At 46.6% G+C, this 21412-nt stretch overlaps 2 protein-coding genes across 4 annotated transcripts in view; both read right to left on the bottom strand.

Moving 5' to 3' along the window:
* Window positions 1–7152, bottom strand: part of CLCN7 (chloride voltage-gated channel 7) — a 39641-nt gene extending 32489 nt beyond the window's left edge. Inside the window, exons 1-5 of one of the 3 annotated variants that reach the window (XM_032960874.2) lie at window positions 6917–7150; window positions 5570–5647; window positions 4777–4860; window positions 2029–2094; window positions 1386–1518 (exon numbers count right to left, since the gene is read on the bottom strand). In XM_032960874.2, the coding sequence (XP_032816765.1) occupies window positions 1386–1518; window positions 2029–2094; window positions 4777–4860; window positions 5570–5647; window positions 6917–7042 (487 nt within the window). In that variant the 5' untranslated portion in view covers window positions 7043–7150. Of the gene's footprint in view, window positions 1–1385; window positions 1519–2028; window positions 2095–4776; window positions 4861–5569; window positions 5648–6450; window positions 6590–6916 lie in introns of those variants that run through there. The other 2 variants (XM_032960875.2, XM_032960876.2) reach the window with 2 other exon arrangements.
* A 5992-nt stretch (window positions 7153–13144) lies between these two features.
* Window positions 13145–20974, bottom strand: LOC116946050 (uncharacterized). Its single transcript, XM_032960884.2, has 3 exons — window positions 20533–20974; window positions 17561–18047; window positions 13145–16080 (listed from the first exon to the last, which is right to left on the bottom strand). Exons 1-3 carry the CDS (start codon window positions 20812–20814, stop codon window positions 15443–15445), a joined length of 1407 nt encoding a protein of 468 aa, XP_032816775.2. The 5' UTR covers window positions 20815–20974; the 3' UTR covers window positions 13145–15442.
* Window positions 20975–21412: the final 438 nt, after the last annotated feature.

The raw sequence follows: 21412 nt of genomic DNA on the forward strand, positions 1-21412 counted from the left end.
ATAGACCATGCTCTTTGCACTCAGCTGCCATCATTTGACTACACCTCCTCCATCAGGACAAGTCACATGCTGTAGATGGGGTGCTAAGAAACAAGTGCTTTTTCATAACCGGCCACACTTGCTGGGGATAGTAGCCCAATCTTTCACAGACAGCCGGGCCTACTGCTATAGAATGAATAGACACAAGCTAAAGCATGCACATGAACCCACAGCTAGCTTAAGACTGACAAACACCAGACACAATTTTGGAAGTTAACCTAGATTGCTAAATTAAATTGCCTTGGTAGCTTACAACACCAAGTAACTGGGGCCCCACGCCAGTGAACACTGCAATACTGTGCTGCTACTTTGCAGATGGTAAACAGTTTCCTACAGTGACCAGGGGTCTTCATCACATCTGGATCAGATTACTATTGCATAGAGCATATAGGGAAGTATAAATACATCAATTGGGGAAGCTGTCAGTTTTGAAGTAACCTTAGCTTTAGAAAGACATACAAAAAGGATAAATGACAGGGAAAAAACTTCATAACCCAAATTTCACTTTTTTTAAATAACCTATGTTGGCTTCATATCAATCCGTAAACACCCAATTTGATGGTCTTTGTGATTTTATCATTGCTGCACTGATGACCACACGAGAATTCATTATTCACTTACTCTTAATGCACAATGGGCTTTCAAGCATTATCTTTATGCAGGGTACACCCCAAATTAGTTTTTTTTCCTTTTAGTGGGTGATTTGCTGATCAACTTTTTGGTGCTTTCCTAAACCTTTTAAAACACCCCGTGGTTTTTGCTTCAAAATGCAGTAATAAAATTTTCAAAGGAAAGAAAACAGATTGAAACAGAGCAGTCAAGTCAGTCAGAAAGCTAATAGCGTTCACCTTTCCGTAAACAAAGATTAAAAGAAGACTGAGATTGATTTATATTTCTTAATGCAGCATGACCTCCCACTAAATGAAACTGTAAGAAGCAACGTTCAACACATTCTTTTGGCTTACCAGTAAAACGAAGTTAAGAAACGTACTTCCAGTATAAGAAGTTTAAAGGCAAGTTTTTACTAAAATGCACAAATTTAAGAGGAAGATACTTTTTCACCCTCCATGTACATCTCTTTGTCAATCCACTGTTGCATTATGGTCTCACCCATGCTCTGCAGGTAATGGGGGTAATTTGACCATAATTCACAATGCTGGTCAATGCTCAGTGTTTAGTTCACCATCATTATAACCAACTATAAAATAATCTGTACTTCTGAGAGTATTAAAATATTTCTATGAATTGGAAACTTAAGCACAGGCATCTACCAACGGAAGATAGAAGTTCGGCAGGATTGATAACCTGTCTACCACCAGCGTAATCTCGTCACGGCCAAAGGATACACTGTTTGAGGATTTTGTATTTTAGTCCTGCAAGCTGCTCGATGACAATGTCAATGACACAGGCTACGAGAGCTGTCAGGATGCCGATCGCCATGCACACTGTCCAGCGGCCGGCCTCCATAAACTTAACGCGCTGTGAAACAAACAAAAAATACCACAGGGCCACGAGGGTTTAATAGGTGTGTTAGTAACCTTGCTTTCATCACATTACCTACCAGCATGCCACTCCGTAAAAAATCTGACTGTCAGAACATTTTATGTACAGATTAGTGGCTTAACTTTTTGTTGAAATTTTACATGTCATATCAGTCGGAGCATGTCAAATAAAAGTACTACTACTCTAAATGTGCAAACGACTGACAAGCTAACTTTAAACCATGTTTTACTCTATTGCTGGAAAATACAAATTAAATATAGAATGCATTACTATTACATAAATACATCTCACTTAAATTAAATACAATACTATACTGTAGTTTCATGAATGTAACTTAATGGTTAACAACACACTGCTAGTGTAAGATTACTCTACAAGGCCATATATAACCTGTGGTTATGACTTTACAAGGTACTTAAAAGCTTCGATTAGTTTTCCACGGCCCAGTAAACTGAAAGGTCTCATGTGCCCTATGTTAATACTCACTTTGACACCTAAGTTGTGTTCTTCTTCCAGAAAAAGCTGATTTTCACAGTTGTCATAGTCAAGGCTCTGCAGAAAAATGAAGCACAATGTCACACTTTTAATCAACCTCGGTTTTCATAGTCCAACCGAATCCAGGAATCTGCATAAATATACATTTTAACACTTTCAAAACAGGGTTTATGCATTAATGCATCAGCTCAGTCCATCTGTCTGCCCATCCTTCTGCAACGGGGAGTCACTATCTCGTAGTGACTCAATATGAACTAACATGTACGTATAACTGTAAGTATAACTGTGTTGCTTTTAGAGACTTGCCCTGTTGAGATCTGGCCAAAACGAAAAAAAATACAAGAGAAAGGAAAAAAAAACAATATGGAAATACTGCAAAAGCATTTTGCCCTGACAACTGCACCCATGTATTGGAAAGCATTACATATTCCATGCACATGCATGCTCTTTCCCAACTTGTTTTTGTAAACCAATTGCTTAATTATACATAAACATTCAAACATAAACACATCACCTGTGAACAATGCACACCAGAGAATAATACACTTTGGAAAAAAAAAAGCCCTTCGAAATGAATTGTAAAATCCCTCCTTATTTGAGTGTTCATGACATACATCAGTGATGTGTTTGATGGTTTGGACTGCACCAAAGTCGAAGTATGGCGATTCTTTGAACTTCCATTTGTGGAAGGTGTCCGCGCATCTCCAATGTTACATTCGAGTACAGTTTAGCGCGGTCCATTAATTTCTATAACAGTAGGCCTGTGCGGCCGGCTGTCTGTGAGAGGTTGGGCTACTAATCCTCAGTGAGGCCAGTTATGAAACACCACTTGTATCCCAGCATCCCATGCACAGCATGTGACTTGTCCTGAGGGGGGAGGTGTAGTCAAGTGATGGCAGCTGAGTGCAAAGAGCATGGTCTATGGTTTGCATATTTCATTGCAACAGATTGCATTGTATGTGTAAGTTATTAAGCTGTGGTTTACGTTGCGTGCCGAACTATAACAGGACAAACTGGACAGTTGTCATGGGAGAGAGAAGCCCGGTACTTCGATGGGGTCCTCAATGAGGTGTTTGTTTACCACATCCATATCCGCCGATGATTCCATCGACGTTTATTATTTTATGTTGCCAGAGCAGAAGTGCACAGGCAATGGCGCGGCGGTTCTTTTAGATTTTGTTATAGAAAATGGCAGAGTGCAGATTAGAGATGCCTATATTATTGACATACAGAGAAAGAGGATAGAGCCAATCACAGAGCCCTGAGGAACTCCCTTCACCTCTGGTGATTTCAACACCTGTGATTTTTTACTCTAAACTGGCATTACAAACCAGAACACACGATTAGAATTTATGAACTACTAGCTTTACTACCCGGCTTCGCCCGGGACTTGGATTCATCACGCCCGGCCGCCTTTGTCTCCCCAGTGGCGATGTTCACACACCACACCAGTTAATTGTTTGAGGCTGAGTCGACCTAGGGGAGACCCAGGACAGGTTAAAATAATCGTCACCGGTGGTGACCGTGAGCGGGAATCGAACTCGGGTCGCCGGGTTCGTAGCGCGGCGCGCTAACAGCTACACTACAATGCGTTACGCTTCCACATGTGCGGGTCACGTGACAGATTTGACGTCACAGCTCACTTGCCGTGCAAAAAATAAATGCATTATTGAGCTCCCCCCCAAAAAAAAACTAAGTGTATTTTTATCATTTTTGCATGGTGTACAGTCTGGAAAGTACCCACATGGCAAATTTCAAGTTTGTTGCATGTCGGGAAGTACGCTAAACATTTTGAACAGACACACATCACAACTTTGCCTTTTATATATATGGAGATAACCGTTTAATTCTCCATTGTTATGTGTAGTTAGACAAATTATATACATCTGAGCATTTTCAATCTATATATATAAAAGGGAAATTTGTGAATAAGTGTGTCTGTTTCGAAATGTTTCGCATACTTCCCGGCATGCAACAAACTTGAAATTTGGCATGTGGGTAGTTTCCGGACTGTACACAATGCAAAAAGTATAAAAGAAGACTTTTGTATTTTGGGGGGGGTGGGGGGGGGGCGCAATAATGGATACATTTTGCATGGCAAGTGAGCGGTGACGTCACATCTGTGATGTCACCCGAACGCGGAAGCGTTACGCAGTGTGCCTGCTGACGTCACACAGTGTGCCTGCTGACGTCACACAGTGTGCCTGCTGACGTCACACAGTGTGCCTGCTGACGTCACACAGTGTGTCTGCTGACGTCACACAGTGTGCCTGCTGACGTCACCCCCCCCCCAACCCTCCGCGTAGGCCGTGTATTAATCCAAGACAAGAATCCAAGTCCTGGGGCGAAGCCGGGTAGTAAGGGTGGTTGTTTATAAAATATTTCAATTTATGTGGAATTGATACTTGTCTGTGGCATTGTAACGGCTTGTGATGTGTCGGCTACTTTGGTGACTGAGTCAGATGTACATATACCCTTGTGTCAATCCACTGCTAGATGCGGGCCTCCCCACACCGTGCGAAGAGTCGTGGGGGTCATTTGACTAACACTTCAACGTGCTCGTTAATCCGGATTGGTGAAGGTGGGGAACAGCTGTTGGAGCTTAGTTGAGTACAATAAATTATTTAAGTGCACTGCCTTCTGCTGACAATGTAGCCCTGCCGCAACCTACAACACCTGGTTTATGGATGCTGGTCTCCCATCCAACCACTACCCGTGCTCAACCCAGATGTGAGGTACCTCGTATTTTTGCGAGAGGAGGTTTTCGCTGTGAGGGATCTCCTTGGGCCTGGGGGAGGTGAACACCTCCTGCGATTCCAGTATCTGCACAATGCAAATACTAATAAATTAGGGCTGTAACGAGGCATCAATTCATTAACATCGATTCTAATACTGAGGATACACGTACAATATTGTATGTATGTATGTTGAACTACTTTCACCCGGTACGTAGCCAACCGTGCTAATAGGTGTGTAATACAAAGTGACGTTTTTAATTCGTAAATGCTGAAAGCAACGAGGACTCATTCTCCCACGAGAGTCTACTACAATCACCACCATTAAACATTTATTGATTCTTTAAACTCGTCCACGGACCATTACAATTCCTTGAAATGCGAAGGGGCGAATCGTTGCACCCTGGAAAATGAATCAATCGGCATTGCGATAGCTCAACACAAAACTATGAAAAAACTAAAATGAACACATGAATATAATAATTTAAATGTCACTATAAAAAAACGACACACCATAACATACACACTGTTTCTTTTTGTTATTTTCATAAAAATCTACATTTGCATCCAGTAATAATAAAAACACCACACAAGCAGTTATTGTGAAATATCATCCTCCAACTACTTGCGAAACAATGCTGTTTAGCCCCAAATGCAGTGCAATGTTTATCATGGACAATACATCACGTATGTGCATTCTCTCAATGTATAAATGGTGGAGGATGCTGGCCGTTACATAAAAAAACCCCACAACAACCCTACCGAAAGAACCAAAGAGTAACCCCGCTCTGTATCACCTCTTCTGAAATGCCGTCTCCATCGGTGAGATCCACCGTTCTAAATCCGCTCGAAGACAAAAAGCGCGACCTGGAGTTCTATTTGTGTGTGTGTGTCGGGGTGACAAGGGGGGAGCAACTCATTAATGATTAGGTCGACGTCCAGATAACAAGAAGATTTCTCACAGCGCGATGGTACATGCTGAGCATCATTCTGCACAACACACCGCAACATCAGCACTTTAACAAACACACGCGCGTGTGCGTGCCTCCTATATCACACAAAATCTGCATACCAAAGAGGAAGAGCAATGCTGCAACGTCTTTAAAAGAGACTTACGCTTAGGAATTTTTGTTATGTTCTTCTGGTCTACACCATATTTTTTTGTTTTTACACATTTAAGCCTCGCATTTTTACATGGTGGTCCTCCTGTACAGAACCGATTTTAGTTTGAAATTTGAAATACATCGGTTGAATAAAGCCACGATCCCCCCCCCCCGTCTTCCCAAACTAGATAAAGTTCAACAGGGCATTGACAAACCTCTCAACTCCTTATTGGTACCAACCTTATTACCGATCAATTCAGACCTTACTGGCCCCTTATAACTATCAACATTCATCCTACAAAGTCCCATCACAAGGGAGAAAACACAAACAAATAGGCAAACGAAATATTTGCCCGCATTGAAACGGCTGCACGCCGTACGGACATGGAAACTCAATTTCCCTGTACAAGAATACGGGGTAAACCATATCGGTTAACAGGTATGCATTAAACGACAAGTATTTTTGATAAATCTCGAATAAACAAAACTCATAAACTGTTTAGCCCTTCTCTGCCTAAAACAAGCGACTTGTGTGTAATGGTAAAGGTTAAAAGGGGTTATGATGTGGGTTTTACCGTTCTATTTGCTTTAATTGTGAACGCGATGCGATAATAGGGAAACACAAACGTGGTTAAAGGTGACTCGGATAACGATGACATACGGAAAAGTATTTTTTTAAAACAACAAAATATTCCCCCCACCACCACCACCTAATACCACACTCCGTCACCAAAACTCGTGACCGGTAAAGAATAATAATAATTTAAAAACGCCTCGACTCGTCACATCAGTATGACGGTCCCCCCCCCCCGTACCCACCCACCCCGAACGATTACTTCTTCAAACTTCACTTTAAAAGCTGACGGAGGACAACGCCGGGCAACGCGAACAAACTCCCCTCCCCTCCCCGCATCAGAACCCTACAACAAACCGTTCAAAAATAAACAAGAGCGGCAAAAGTATCCGCCGCTAGATGTTAACGGAGAGGAGGCCCCGGCGCAGACCGGTCTCGCCTAGACCCAGCCAGCCGGGTTGACTTACGCGTTTCCCGGCGACCGAGGCGCCACTCCCACGTCGAGAGCCGACGAGCGACGTTGCCTCGTTCACCTCGCCGCCGCCGTCGTCATCCTTGCTCGACCACGATACCTTCTTGAGGATGTTCGCCATCAGCTCGGACAACGCGCGCGAGGAGACGAGGAGACGAGGGGACCGAGGGGGGAGGGGGGGGTATATTGATGGGGAGGAAGGGAAGGAGGGGTTTAGCGTTAACGCTGGTTCCCCCCCCACTCACCCCTATGTAAGATGGCAACCCCCACCCCTATGTAAGATGGCAACCCCCACCCCTATGTAAGATGGCAACCCCCACCCCTATGTAAGATGGCAACCCCCACCCCTATGTAAGATGGAAACCCCCACCCCTATGTAAGATGGCAACCCCCACCCCTATGTAAGATGGAAACCCCCACCCCTATGTAAGATGGAAACCCCCACCCCTATGTAAGATGGCAACCCCCACCCCTATGTAAGATGGAAACCCCCACCCCTATTTAAGATGGCAACCCCCATCCCTATGTAAGATGGAAACCCCCACCCCTATGTAAGATGGAAACCCCCACCCCTATGTAAGATGGAAACCCCCACCCCTATGTAAGATGGCAACCCCCACCCCTATGTAAGATGGCAACCCCCACCCCTATGTAAGATGGCAACCCCCACCCCTATGTAAGATGGCAACCCCCACCCCTACGTAAGATCCCCCCCCCTCCCCAACGTAAATACCCCCCTCCCCCCCCAGCGCGAAAGCAGCCTTCTTACGTAGGGAAATGGTCCGTTCATTGCATTGAGAATCAGAATTGTATTCGTCCTGGAGGAATCCGATGAGCTATGAAGCTCTTTTTCACAGATGTCCAGTCCGGAGGGGAGCGGGGAGAGGTCAGACATTATAAAATAGCAACGTCAAATATGACGCTTTCTCTATTTATATTATTTTCTCAGTTTAAATGCATGGGGCTTCGTCAGTACGATATACAGTGCACACATGGTTTCAACGTTATCTTGTACAGTAAAACCTTGGATTGCGAGCATAATTCGTTTCGGAAACGTGTTTGTAATCCAAAGCACTCACATATCAAAGCGAATTTCCACGTAAGAAATAACTCAGATGATTCGTTCCACAACCCAAAAATATTCATATAAAAATGATTAATACAAAATACCTTAATAAAGTATTCAAGCTTTCGTGACTGCATAAAATTACTCATTGGTTTTTAATACTTTATTATCACACTTCTACGGGGAAGTTACCGTTGTAATTATGTGTAAGATGTGCCCTTTTTGAGCTGCCGTTTTTTTGTATTTACAAGAGGTGGTCATTTTTTCAGCTGCCGTTTTGTATTTACAAGAGGTGGTCCTTTTTTGAGCTGCCGTTTTGTCTGTGTAAGATGTGCGTGTTTGAGCTGCCGCTCTCGCTCTGGCCCCTCCCCCCCTCCAACCTTATTTCCTATTTAAGCTTCTGTTCATCCCTCCGACCTCCCCCTCTCTCTCTGCCTCCCTCTCCGTCTTTCCTCCCTCCTTACCTCTTGGTGGACTTGTATATGTATTTCTACTGACCGTGTACCTCGTATTTTTCATTCTATCTATGCTGGTATGTGCAATCCAAAGGTTGAACACGAAATTTAACACTCTTCTGAAATTCGTGGTCCGCCAGGAAGTGTCTAACTGTGTTGTTGGCCTGACTGGATGTGCTTCACATAATGTTTTTTCAGGTTTGTTGAATTCTCGTCTCTCATCTTTTTGTTGTATTTACCTCCGTGATTTGTTCTTGACACCTGATGAAGATCGCTTGCGTTGTGATCGAAACGTCGTGATTGTTTTATGTTTTAATAAAATTTTATTGTATTTCTACATACGTGACTTTACCGAAAAAAACAATGAGTACAAAATACCTTTTTATAGTTTTATTATTTAAATTTAATATAAAGTAATCAAATTTATTAATTAAATTTAATCGTGGCTGGTGTGAGGGAGACGAGAGAGGAGAGGAGGGTTATTGTGTCGGACGACTTTCACTGTCACTAACAGAATCACTGCCATCTGTTGGCTCACTGGAATCTTGTTATTTTTGTGCGACTTTAACAAGGAACCTATCAAATGACACTTGCTTTTGCCTCCTTTTGAGGATTTCGCGGAAATGTGACATTGCATTGCCGTTGAACATATTAATCGCTCGCACTGCTACAGCCTTATTCGGGTGGTGCTTTTCTACAAAATGTTGCACTGTTTTCCACATTTTACACATCTCCCTAATCTCATTTGAGTGAGGCACGCTCGCACAGATGTTGACTATACGAGTGAGGCACGCCGACTGAGACCGAGCATGGGAGACGATTACCCACAATCCCGCAGCGAGAGAGAGAGAAGAACCATCGGCTCAGTTGTGATCACGTGACGCTCGGCAGACAAAGCGTACACGTACTACTCGTATTGCAAAACACTCGCAGACCAAGATACTCGCAATCCAAGGTTTTACTGTATTACATTAGGACCCATATCTTCGAGAGAGGGTCCTTGTCTTTAACATCTGACAGTTCAGCACGGATTCAAGGAAGTCTGCTGATGAGAAACTGAATGTCAAAACCGGTCCAGTTTGCTTGTACGTCCTGAATGAATGCTGCTGAAATTCTTTCCACCTGTCAACTGAACTAGCATACTCAATGAACCTACACAGGATATGCTGCGTATATGTAGAGCAGAGAAAACATCTATGTTCTCTAACATTACACTTTCCTGTCGACACTGGGATTTGTTGGCCATGCAGTACTTTTCCACAAATACTCCAACCATATTGGTTGCTTCTATATAAACTTGGACCCAGAGCTTAATTCTGAGTCACTGGTGGACTGGAATAGGTAGCAGGAATGTTGTAGCAACGGCCATAGTGAAAGGTATGATTTAACGTGGTGTTTTGCTGGGTGCAGGAATACCCAGGTAGCTGACCTGGACACACCGCTGAAATGAAGCCATGTTTAGGCCATTTTCCAGTGGCCGCATGTGTCCTCTGGAGCCTCTCGTGGTGGCCGGGTCCCCGTAGATGGGTGTAGTACCAGCCCTAGTGGGGCTTGCTGAGTGCTGGGATAGCGCGGGCACCACGCAAAACGTGTAGTGCAGGCTTCCACAAGGGGAAGCGGGAGAGTGTCAGCCCAGGGACAGGGTTGCCCCGGGCCATAGCACTCTAGTAGACCCCGTAGACACGTGATCTGGAGTGTCCACAGAGAGGGCCCCAGGTGGGGGGGCTAGGGGGTGATCACGTGTCCAGGGAGAGCTCTCGAGGGGGATCGAGAGGGAGCTAGAACACTCGAGAAGGCGGGTGGGGCCGAGGGCGGAGCGACCCGGGAGGATATAAGGTGGGTCCCTGATAGGGACCGGGGTCACTTCGTTCTACAAACTGGAAGCTCTACATCTACAAGCTGGAAGCTCTACATCCTACGAGGCATCAACACCTGGTCAGGGACCCGAGTGAGAGTCCGACCCTTCGTAGCTGTAACGTATAGTGTAGTTAGCTGGGTGGTCACCACCCCAGGCTGTATCTGGTAAAGGGGCAGCTACCCCTTTGTATATACGTGTTACGATAAATGTGTTGCCTCTGAACAATAACATCTGCGACTCAGTTGGACTCACTACAACTGGTGTCGGAAGTGGCCAACACGCTAGTCTATACAGCTAGCAGTAGACTATGTCTACACGTCACAGACCACGTACCAGGACGTCAGACAGCAAGGACAAGGACCTCGTGCCCCTACAGTTCCGGAGGATGCGGGGGAGCCGCTGCCAGTGGAGCAGGGCACCATCCGGGCGCGCGACGCTTCGCCGTCGGCGGAGGCGACCCTCCGGGAGGCACACGGTTGCCTCGCGGAGCTCCTCCATGCTGCGGCTTCGCTCCTCGTGGAGATCAGTCCCATGGTCTTGCCGGTGAAGGAGGGAGCGGCGATGCCGCTCATGGACGATGACTCCGCCGTCATTTCGCAGCAGGCGGGAAATTCGGCGGCGCAGCCCACGTATTCGGCCACCATTCTGTCGCTGGCACAGAGCGCGTACCCCGCCAAACTTAAAGACGGACCGTCGATGCCGATGGACATCTCGGCTTTCCGACGTCGGCTTCCCTTTATTAAAGAATTTGCGGCTACCAACTTGGCGGGATGGACGGAGGTGGAGGCGCTGCAGACATTGCCTGCCGCCCTTGACGACGACGCCCTTTCGGCGTTCCTCGCCATCCCGCCGCTGGAGAGGTCCACCCTCACGCAGGCTTTTGACCAGATGGCATCTATCTACGAGCCTCCAGCGAAAACGTGCCACAAGTTCGCCACATGGCGGAAGGGGGAGACCGAGTCGGCCCTTGCCTTCCATAGCGCGCTTTTAGTGAAAGCCATCTTCCCAAAAATGGACCACGATGGGATCAACGCGTTGGTCCTCGAGAGACTGCTGGCCTTGGCGAAATCCCTCCACACCATTCTTCCAGCCGAAGATGATGACGTCTCGTCTCTCAAAGTCGCTAAGTGCATCCAAGCCCAGCAACTTCTACAATGGCACAGGGCGCAGGTGACGTGTGCCGTGTCCCGCACGGAGCCGGTGCCACCTGATGGAGCGTCGACTCGGGGTGGAGGCGCATGTCATCGGGCTGCCGCGTACCATGACGGCGGCTCCCGGCATCACCGCCATCCTACGCCATCCTACGCTTCCCTACACCCTAAGGTGCTGCGTGACTGACGTCTCCCGAACGGCCACGCATGCCGGCTCCACAGGCTTCGAGCGTGGAGGACCCGTCGACCCGGCCTACTGCTCTCCATGAGGAGCCGGGTTCGGCGGAACATTTGCACATTCCCCCCGGGACCTCCAGGGTGAGCGAGCCCACCTCCCCTGGGGGCCTGGCATCACGGACTTGCTCAAAGACTCGTTTTTCGTGATCCCCTTACACACGCGCTCCCACGCTGTCAGTTGCTTGTCGCGCTCGTTGAGTCGTGGCGGTTATTGGCTGATCCTTGCCGCCATTGAGCTCACGAGCGTCATTACACAGTGAAGGTGGGAGGTGTGGTGGTGGAGGGGATCCCGTGGTTTTTCGCGTTTTCTTGTTGTGTGCTTTCGTTGGGTTCGTTGGTTTACACCCCTCTCCATGCGGGTTTTTGACATTTGTGTATAGTGTTAATTTTGTACAGGTGAGTTAGGGTTTTTATTGCTGTTCTTGTTATTGTTGAGGCATACTGTTTTTTTTTCTTGCATTTCACTTACCTGTTCGTTTTGAGGGGGAGTTGACAGCCGGGACGGCTGAATGTTACGAAGGGGGGGGGGGGGGGGGTGATATAGTGACATCGGGGATGTCACTGTATGGTGCCGGCCTGGGAGGGCTGTGGCGTGCGATGTTCTTACGTCGCGGACTGCACCGTGTGGGTTGCTGTGTGATGCCGGCTTTAGCATAGCACGGCGTGCGATGCACCGTCATCGTGTACACCCACTAGATGGGTGTAGTACCAGCCCGAGCGGGGCTTGGTGAGCGCTGGGATAGCGGGGGCACCACGCACAGCGTGCGGTGCGGGGCTCCCACAAGGGGGAGCGGGAGAGTGTCGGCCCAGGGACAGGGTTGCCCCGGGCCATGGCACTCTTGATTGACCCCGTAGACACGTGATCTGGAGTATCCACAGAGAAGGCCCCAGGTTGGGGGCTAGGGGGTAATCACGTGTTCAGGGAGAGCTCTCGAGGGGGATCGAGAGGGAGCTAAAATGCTCGAGAAGACGGGCGGAGCGGAGGGCGGAGCCAGCCCGACCCGGGGTCGCTTCGTTCTACAGGCTGGAAGCTCTTCGTCTGCAAGCTGGAAGCTCTACGTCCTACGAGGCATCAACACGTGGCCGGGGACCCGAGTGAGGGTCCGACCCTTCGAAGCTGTAACTCCTACGTATAGTGTAGTTAGCTGGGTGGTCACTACCCCAGGCTGTAACTGGTAAAGGGGCAGTTACCCCTTTTTATATACGTGTTACAATAAATGTGTTGCCTCTGAAGAATAACGTCTGTGACTCAGTTGGACTCACTGCAAATGCACAAGCACGATTTCAAGCTTGCGACACACTGGGGTGAGGAGGGCTGATCATGTGGACCACTAACTCGTGTTGGTTGCCTATCACTGCCCCTATACCATGGTCTGATAATAAAAAAATGGGTGCAACGCAAAAAACCTCTACCTAAAAAAATACATAAAATGAATACCAAGCTCCAGCAATTAACACTTGTTGAATATATATTCAGAACAAAGGTTTACGCACACATTACATTCATTGTGTTGACTATGCATACAAATACAATTGGAAAAATTCAATAAATACATGATAGCATGTACAGACAAGGTCAAATTGCCTCGTCGTTCAATGCATTGTCATGAACACTGTAGGTATTAACACATGATAAGCCTGTGCTCCAAACTAATGAAAATGTTTTTATTGTGGACGGTTATTGTGAATTACATTGACAGTCTGGCACAAAAATACATGAATATATAGTCAATATATTAATTTCAGAGTCTGATTAAATATATCCATGGAATTGCAAAAGCTATTTTCTGCAAGCATGGTTTCCATTAACGCAAATATTTTTTGCGCTCGAACTTTAAGCATAGACGATACGAGTCTTTTGTCAATTCATTTCTGGATGAGGGCCTCCCTTTGCTGTGTCAGGTGTGGAGGTCGTTAGGCCATCATGCCTGTTCAGTGAAATGGATACGTCCAAATATGAATTGCCATCGTAGCTGGGAATCAAACTCACGTCTCTGGGTTAATATGCCGGTGCGTTAGCCACCGTACCATTGCCCCATCCCTCCTTACCATACTATACAAATATGGTACGCAAATTAATTTTACCCGGTGTCTGTTTAAGTGTAAGTGCACGACCTTCATCTTTTTCTCTATGTTTTGTTCAATTGTCTTTACTTGAACCTTTCTTACACGACTTCTTTATAATTTCTCAATAATTGTATCAGTCATGGCTCCCCCCCCCCCCCCCCAAAAAAAAAAATCTTAAACAATATATCTTATTGTCTTCCAAATTTACAGTTATTTTAAAGTTCAACTTTTGTTGTATTAATAGAGGAACAGTGGTGCGGTGGTTTATGCACTGCTCCCTCAGCCCAGTTATCCGAATTTGATTCTTGGTTTCGGCAAACAGCAGATATCTGCACTGGTCCTGGACCCCTGTCTCCAAACGCCACCTTGACCAACCCGCAGTGACCAGCATGGTTAAATATGGTCAAACATTCCAATGACCAACATGACGTAAAGAAGCCTTCATCGATCAGCGCACTGACCAAGAGCTGTAGGTGCACTTAATGGTCTATGTAAGCAGAATTCTCTTGGACGATTTTGACCAGACGATGATGCAAAAAGTTCAAGTGGGTCGGTCTGGCAAGTCCTGCTTGTAAGAGACGAAATTATCCTTTGGGATCCAATGCTATGAGAATAGGTATTTACATCTAGCAATGAATACATAGGTATATGAAATACACGTTTGCAGTCCTGGAACGGGAAAAAACACGTCTGAAAAAACGACTCATGTACTTTTTTTACGCCAGATTATTTATGTCACACACTTCGGATCACAGTGGGAAGAGTGGCGGCACAGTGGTTAGTACACTGCGGCCATTTACCATCAGCCGAGCTTCAGACTGGTGCAGATATCCATTACCATTTAATAAGGTTTAAAATTTTGATTTAAGCTTTCGTGACTGCAGGGATTAATATTCTTGGTTCTTTCGGTAAAGTCACGTAGAAGGGAAACAATAAATATACATATATAACACAATACAATTATCACGACGTTTCGACTGCAACACAAGCAATCATCATCAGGTGTGAAAACCACAGCATCAGGTTTCCACACCTGATGATGATTGCTTGTGTTGCAGTCGAAACGTCGTGAGAATTTTATTGTTTTATATATTTTTTATTTTTTTATTTTATTGTTCCCCTTCTACGTGACTTTACCGAAAGAACCAAGAATATAAGGTTAAACATATATATTTATACAGCAATTAAATGCCACAGCATCTCAAAGCGCCTTATATCATATCTCATGTTACTGATTTCATTGACCTGAGACAGCCTCACCTCGGGGACCCCAGTGGCAAGTCTAATTTGGATCATCAACATATATTCCTTGATGTTGTGCTACACACAACTATTGAACAAGCCCTGAAGTGCCAATAATAATTAAGAAACACAATTGAACAGAGCACTGCACAAAGGTAGTAGCACACACAAACTTTGTCACAACATTGTTCAAACACAATCAGCAACGTTTTATACACTGGAGTATATTATAATAAAACGAACACAGAACAAATCATGTATAGTGGCATCATTGTACCCTTAATATATATGAAACAGGTGACGTTTCAACCTCTTAAACTGCGATACATTTGCACAGGAAGCTATATGATCAGGAAGCAGATTCCATAGCCGTGGTGACATTGTAGAAAAGGCCCCATTCTGCTTCATTTTCAGCGCCAACCTAACCCACGCCCCTCTGGTGTCCTCAGCAGTCATCCAAGCAGTCACACTGCACCAGCTTGGCATCGCCCGAGAGCTTTCCCAGGTCACTGAACGTGAGCGCCACCCCTTCCATCGGCAGCTGTCCACCCCTGGCGAGCGCCGACACCTCCCCAGGCGCCAGGCTGCGCGTCCACAGCGCGAACCCGGCCAGCGATCCCACGAACGCCTCGTGCCTCTCGAAGCCACCACCCATGGCGTCCTGCTCCTGGCCTAACATCAGCGAGCCGCCCGATGCCACGGCGTAGCCGCGCCTGAACCCCGACCCCGCGGCGGCCAGCCTGCGGTCCACGTAGTAGGCGTAGCGCCCCTCGGCCGAGGACCACATGACGCAAGCGTGGTGCCAGCCGCCGTCGAGCAGGGCGGCTGCCGGCAGCTCGCGGTATTCGGGGTCGCCGATGACCAGCTGGAGACGGCCCTCCCCCTCGGCGCGGCCATACAGCACTAGCTTGTTGTCGTTGTCCTCCGTGGCGTAAGACAGCACGGTGCCCACGTAGCCGGCGCTCGTGCGCAGCCAGAAGCAGGCGGTGAAGGCGCTCAGCGGCGACGAAAGGCCCTTGCGGAACGAGGCCGCGCTGGACACGGAGGCGGCGGGGAAGCGCAGGGCGGCCTTCACGTTACACACTGCAGCACATAACACAGACAAACATCCCCCGTATAGCCTTAACATACTATTGGGGCAAGTGCCGTTGGCAAGCACCTATGAAGGCACATACCTTATGACAGCAACTCCGTTGTTACTGTCGATGCAATCACTAGTATGACTGACGGTGTCATAGTGCGTTCGTCATGGGCCCTGATGTAAGTCATTTAATTGGTAAATTTCACCCCTCTGGTCTGTGAGTCCTGGTGTAATTGCGCCGCATGTATATTTGAGAGCTTTGCCAATTGATCTGAAACACCTTAAAAGAGGTATTGCACTACGTCACCTGGTCACATATATTATACTGCCAAGCAGCCCATCACTCCGTTACTATCATTAATTGTGAAAGATTTTGGTATTTTTTTTTATCTAAGTCGTACATAATTCATCATCAATAACATATATAGTTTCTTCCTTGTGGTGAAAATAAGCCTATTTTCAACTCGACAAAATGAAAATGACACTTAATTACTCTAACTTACAGACTGACTTCGTTTTCCTCCCACGAGCCACAAACAGTTCCTCCCACAAAGAACTGGCCCAAAATACTAATGCAGAAACCTAGCAGAAAATATGTTGACGGAGTGAGGCTTTACTGGGTAAACGAAGTGCATTATTACAGTATTTTTTAATCCCTCAATTTTATCTGGATTGCTATCCGTGTCATATCATGAGGCAAACTATATATTTGGGTGTCACAGGCGCAGTGCAACCCTTCATGTTACAGAAGTGTCCAATGGAAGTGTTACCTTCAGGTCCCTCAGTTCTCACCTGCTACGACACTAAGGATAATGTTTGTCGCATTGCAAGAAAACCAATATGTTTAATTCTCACAGCTAGCTGCAATTTGGCCAACTTTAATATACTATTTTTGTAGAGTCGTTAGTGACCTAACCAAGAGCTTCAACTCACTACACTTGAGTTGGTTTAATTACAGGTGGCTGCCTGGATTCAAACCCGGGATCTTGGCGATGCCAGCTCAGTGCTCTGACTTCTGAGCCACCCAGCGATCTCAATAATTGTTCATAACTGGAACCCCCACTGCCAACACACGGGCACATCAAGAGCCCTCCACTAGAGGTGGAGCCACACTTATGATGGTTGGGGGTGTGCTACTCACTTATGGTTACTGGTGGTTATTGGGTAGGCTGCAGATAGAATTCACGAAGTTCGCCCCTCAACATCATCACAGCTAAGTGGAATTGTCCTGCACAAAAATGACAAAGTACTGGCTACTGACTCATTACTGTGCCTATTGTTCGTGGGCTACGGTGTATAGTATATAAAGGTTTCGTCATCAGCACAATCAGCAATTATGTCACCTTGTTGGCCGGAGGAAAATACAGACTCAAATATAATATTCTTTTCGGTGTCTCTAAGCCATATTTAACACATTTTGGGGGTGCGCTGACAACCACGAAACCCATAGCGGCCGCACCGCTGTCCCACCAGAGATCTCACCGCCGACGTGTCTCCTCGGCTCTCCGCGATGGGTCCCCTTCGCCGTCCCCCTTCTTCCCCCTCCTCCAGCCTTCCTTCTGCCCCCGCCTCTGGCCGTCAGAGACTCGTTCACCGCCCGCTCCAGCGTCTGGAGTCGCATGTCGCGAGCACGTCCCTGCCTCTCCAGCGCGTCCAACGCACGCCGCAAAGCGCCCGCCTCCTCAGTGCGCGCCGCGACCCCGGCATTCCGTAGCTCGGCCGTGGCGTTGGCGAGACGCGCTACGGCCTGGGCGCCCTCAGCTGACATTCGACGCTGCACCCCGTCCAAGACGGCCTCGAGGGCCGACAGGCGCAGCTCCCAGTCCGTGGCCTGCTTGCGTGCGCTTCTCTTGAACTCACGCACCTGTGCCTCCAGGTCGCGGCTGGCGACGGAAGACGTGGTGAGGTTCTCGTGAGCGGCCCCCAGAGACTCGAGGCGACGCTGAGCGTCGTCCCTGAAGAGACGGAACTGCGATGAGAAGGAGAAGAAGGGGGGTGGCGAATTAATGAATTTTGGAGACAATGTTGGGACTGATGGCGTAAAGTTAAGAGGGGGATCTAGTCATTTCCCAAGGCGTTGGGTGGGAGGCAGTCAAGAAATGTCAAGCTTAATAAATACAAACATCATTAAATGTAGTTTTCCTGAGATATTTCAACGAAATACTAATTTCGGACATGGGGAAGGTGTTCGCTTTGTTCCTCACATTAACAATCATGGGTGCATATAAATAATGTATTTATATTTTTATCTTAATTGTAAACTACTGAAAATAAATTAGTAAAGGTGTCCATTTTTGCGGGGGCACTGCCCCCCACGTGCCGCCCCCCACCGCAAACTCCACCCATGGCTGCACCCCTACCTTTCATGATACAGAGTCAAACCAAGGCTTAATTTCGGTGACCCGGAAAATATTTCCGCAATCTGCACACCACATTCATCATATTATGGCTAAGGTTACGAGTCACATGCCACCTATTCTTAAAATATTCAGTTAAAATTTAAGCTGCAATTGGTGGTATAGTAATTTCATGATGAGATAGGGTAAATTTGCAAATTTGGAATATAACAGGATAATGGGTAGTGTTAGCCCTTGCCCAAAATATCCATAGTTATTGGGCTAAATATATTTAATTTTACGTGGAGAGACAGACTTTTCTCTATTTTTATAATTACCAACTTCAGTTGTACTGTATACATTTTCTCTGTCCATCTCCAATGGGAGTGGGTGGGTATGATCAATCTAGTAAAAATATATATGCAGCTGTTTGGTATTAGAAACTCTGCCTATTAAAAACAGACCAAATGGATGCCCCAATCTTGGAGACACAACCTAAGGACTATGTACTTGCAGCTACCTGCCGTATTGTGTGCTTCTAATTAAATGCTTCAGAGAACAAAGACGTGTTAGAAAGCATTCCATAATCCATGCCTGTGCGTTCTTTTTCACAACTTGTTTCTTTACAGAATAAATAACCCACACCAATAGAACATCTTATCTTGCTCTGGCTTTGTACTTACTGGTTAGGTTCCCTCTAAGGGTCATGTCCCTCGCCAACTTTCACTGCATGTAATCTAAGTCGCACCGAGGCAGTGGGTGTTGAAGAGAGGGATTTAATTTCATCCCCACACAGCTCCGTTTATTGAAGTTAAAATTAGGCACCTCGCCACAGGCGGTTGACCTTTTGACAGCATCTCTAATATAAGCGTGGCCAGCAGCAACGACACGGAATCTAAGAATACTGGGTGTGTGTAGGCTTGTGTACTGAACTGGTCCAGGAGACAATACAGAACATTTTTAGTGAAGCCACAAATGTGGAGATTTGAGTGTCATTACTTCGGATGAGTGGTGGGTTTTCTTCGGTTTCCCAAGTTAAGTCAAACACACGTTAAGTCAAACACACGTTAAAGGAATTGGTCAAACATCCGCATGTAAGACATCTTAAATGGCATTTATTTATCTAGCTTTCCTTGATAAATAGCGATACAATTATTTAGTGTATTGCTGGTCAAAGTAGAAACGTGACCATAGTTGAGTTGTTAAACATTTTAAAATGTCGCCTAATGGGGGTAAAAGATATGGGTCGTTAGCAATAATAACACGTCATTAAATATATGCGTAGAATTGAACGCTTACACATGAAATCGGGTTTCATAATTAATGTAATTACAAACTTTGACCACGTTTTTCAATTAACACATGGCTTTTCACACGTTTTGGAAAAAACAAGTTACCTACATTTGCAAAAAAATATTAGCCCGTGTTGATTGTATGGCGTGTGGTGACACGTTTGTGATCCAGCCCTTTGGTGGAACGTGTTGGTCGAGATTTGTTTAACTCTTATTAAAACCAGCTAGGGCCAGGGTATGAAAGTACGGCAAGTAGGTTCGTTAACCCATCTGTGTAGCAGAGCTATTCTTGTTATCACATTCGTGTACATAATCGGTTTTCTCTGGATACTCCGATTTGCTCCGATATATAACAACATATCCGTTCATGAATTTGCCGAATATCCCAATAAAGAAGCGTCAAGAAAAAAATCTGGAGACCCGGTGAAGCACATGTGAAACAATGTGCACCATGTAGAGCCGTTTTGTCAATCCACTATCGTGGTCGTTATTGTCTGACCATACTTTCGAACGCTGGTCAGTACGGATTATAGACGTGGTGGGCATAGAAGTGTAGTACAACAAATTATTGATGCTGACCACCAGAAAGCAAAGCCCCGTCGCCGCCAATGACAACCTGGTGTTCGTTGCGATCACAAATCCAAACTCTATCCAGGCTAATTTCTGACGAGCTTTCCGAGAACTGACGTGGTGGGACGCATTCCGCGTGATTTGTACGACTCGACAAATGCATCACATTGTATATAATATATCTGTTGGCAAATGACGCCTGCAGCCACAGGGTCATCTCTCAACAACACGCCACGGGCAACGGCTGTAATCGTACCGCGACTTTGAGCTCGTAGACGTCTCGGTGAAGACGAGGGAAGGCGGCTCTGAGCTCAGACAGGCTGAGGACGGGTCCAGGCTGGTTCCCCGCAACGGTAGTCTGGTTCAATGAGCGCAGGGCAGAGGCAGCGAGGGCAGCACTCAGAGGTCTCCGGCGGACGCCTGCCGCTGCTGCAGGACTCAATCTTCGTGGCTGGGATTCTTCGGCTCCGAGCGGAGCCAGGGTTAAGAGCGCAGCCACCAGACCGAGGACGGCACCGTGCTTCGCAGGGCAACGCATTGCTGGGCACGACCACTGCAGACTCGAGGAGGAGGAGTATACGCAGGTAGCAGAGTGCGTATTAAGTCGTTTTGAAGACGATGGCTTGAGGAGGCGTGGGAACACGAGTCGTGATTAAAATTGGCTGCTCAAAAGCCCCCGCCTCCATACCAGGTCGACTACACCAACCCTCCCTCCAGTCCCCCCCCCCCCCCCCACGTTCCCCAACACACACACGCACGCATCTACGACGGACATACCAAACAGCCGTGGTGGAGGAGGAACACATGTTACAGGCTCGTCAGGTTTGAGCCTGGATTTGTTGTAGTACGGAGTTAGACTGATGGCCTTAATCTACAGTAAGTTGTCTTGTGGTTGTTGTTGTTGTTGATTGACTTGCATCCCACTGGGATTTTTTTGCACACAGCGTTGGTCTACGGTGCTTTTTCAGGAATATTTTGATGTTTTTTTTTTTCCCATGGATGTTATGTTTGCACAGTCTCACACATAGTCACTTTAAGATGTTTTTCTTGTTCGTGTTTTTTTGTTTGTTGCGGTTGCACCCGATTCAAGAGCCGAATGGCTCACAGGGCTATACCAAAATAAATGGAACTGAACT

This window comes from Petromyzon marinus, chromosome 26, assembly GCF_048934315.1.
Source record: "Petromyzon marinus isolate PM22_M1 ecotype Great Lakes invasive population chromosome 26, UKy_Petmar_22M1.pri1.0, whole genome shotgun sequence".
In the NCBI taxonomy this organism is placed as follows: Eukaryota; Metazoa; Chordata; class Hyperoartia; order Petromyzontiformes; family Petromyzontidae; genus Petromyzon; species Petromyzon marinus.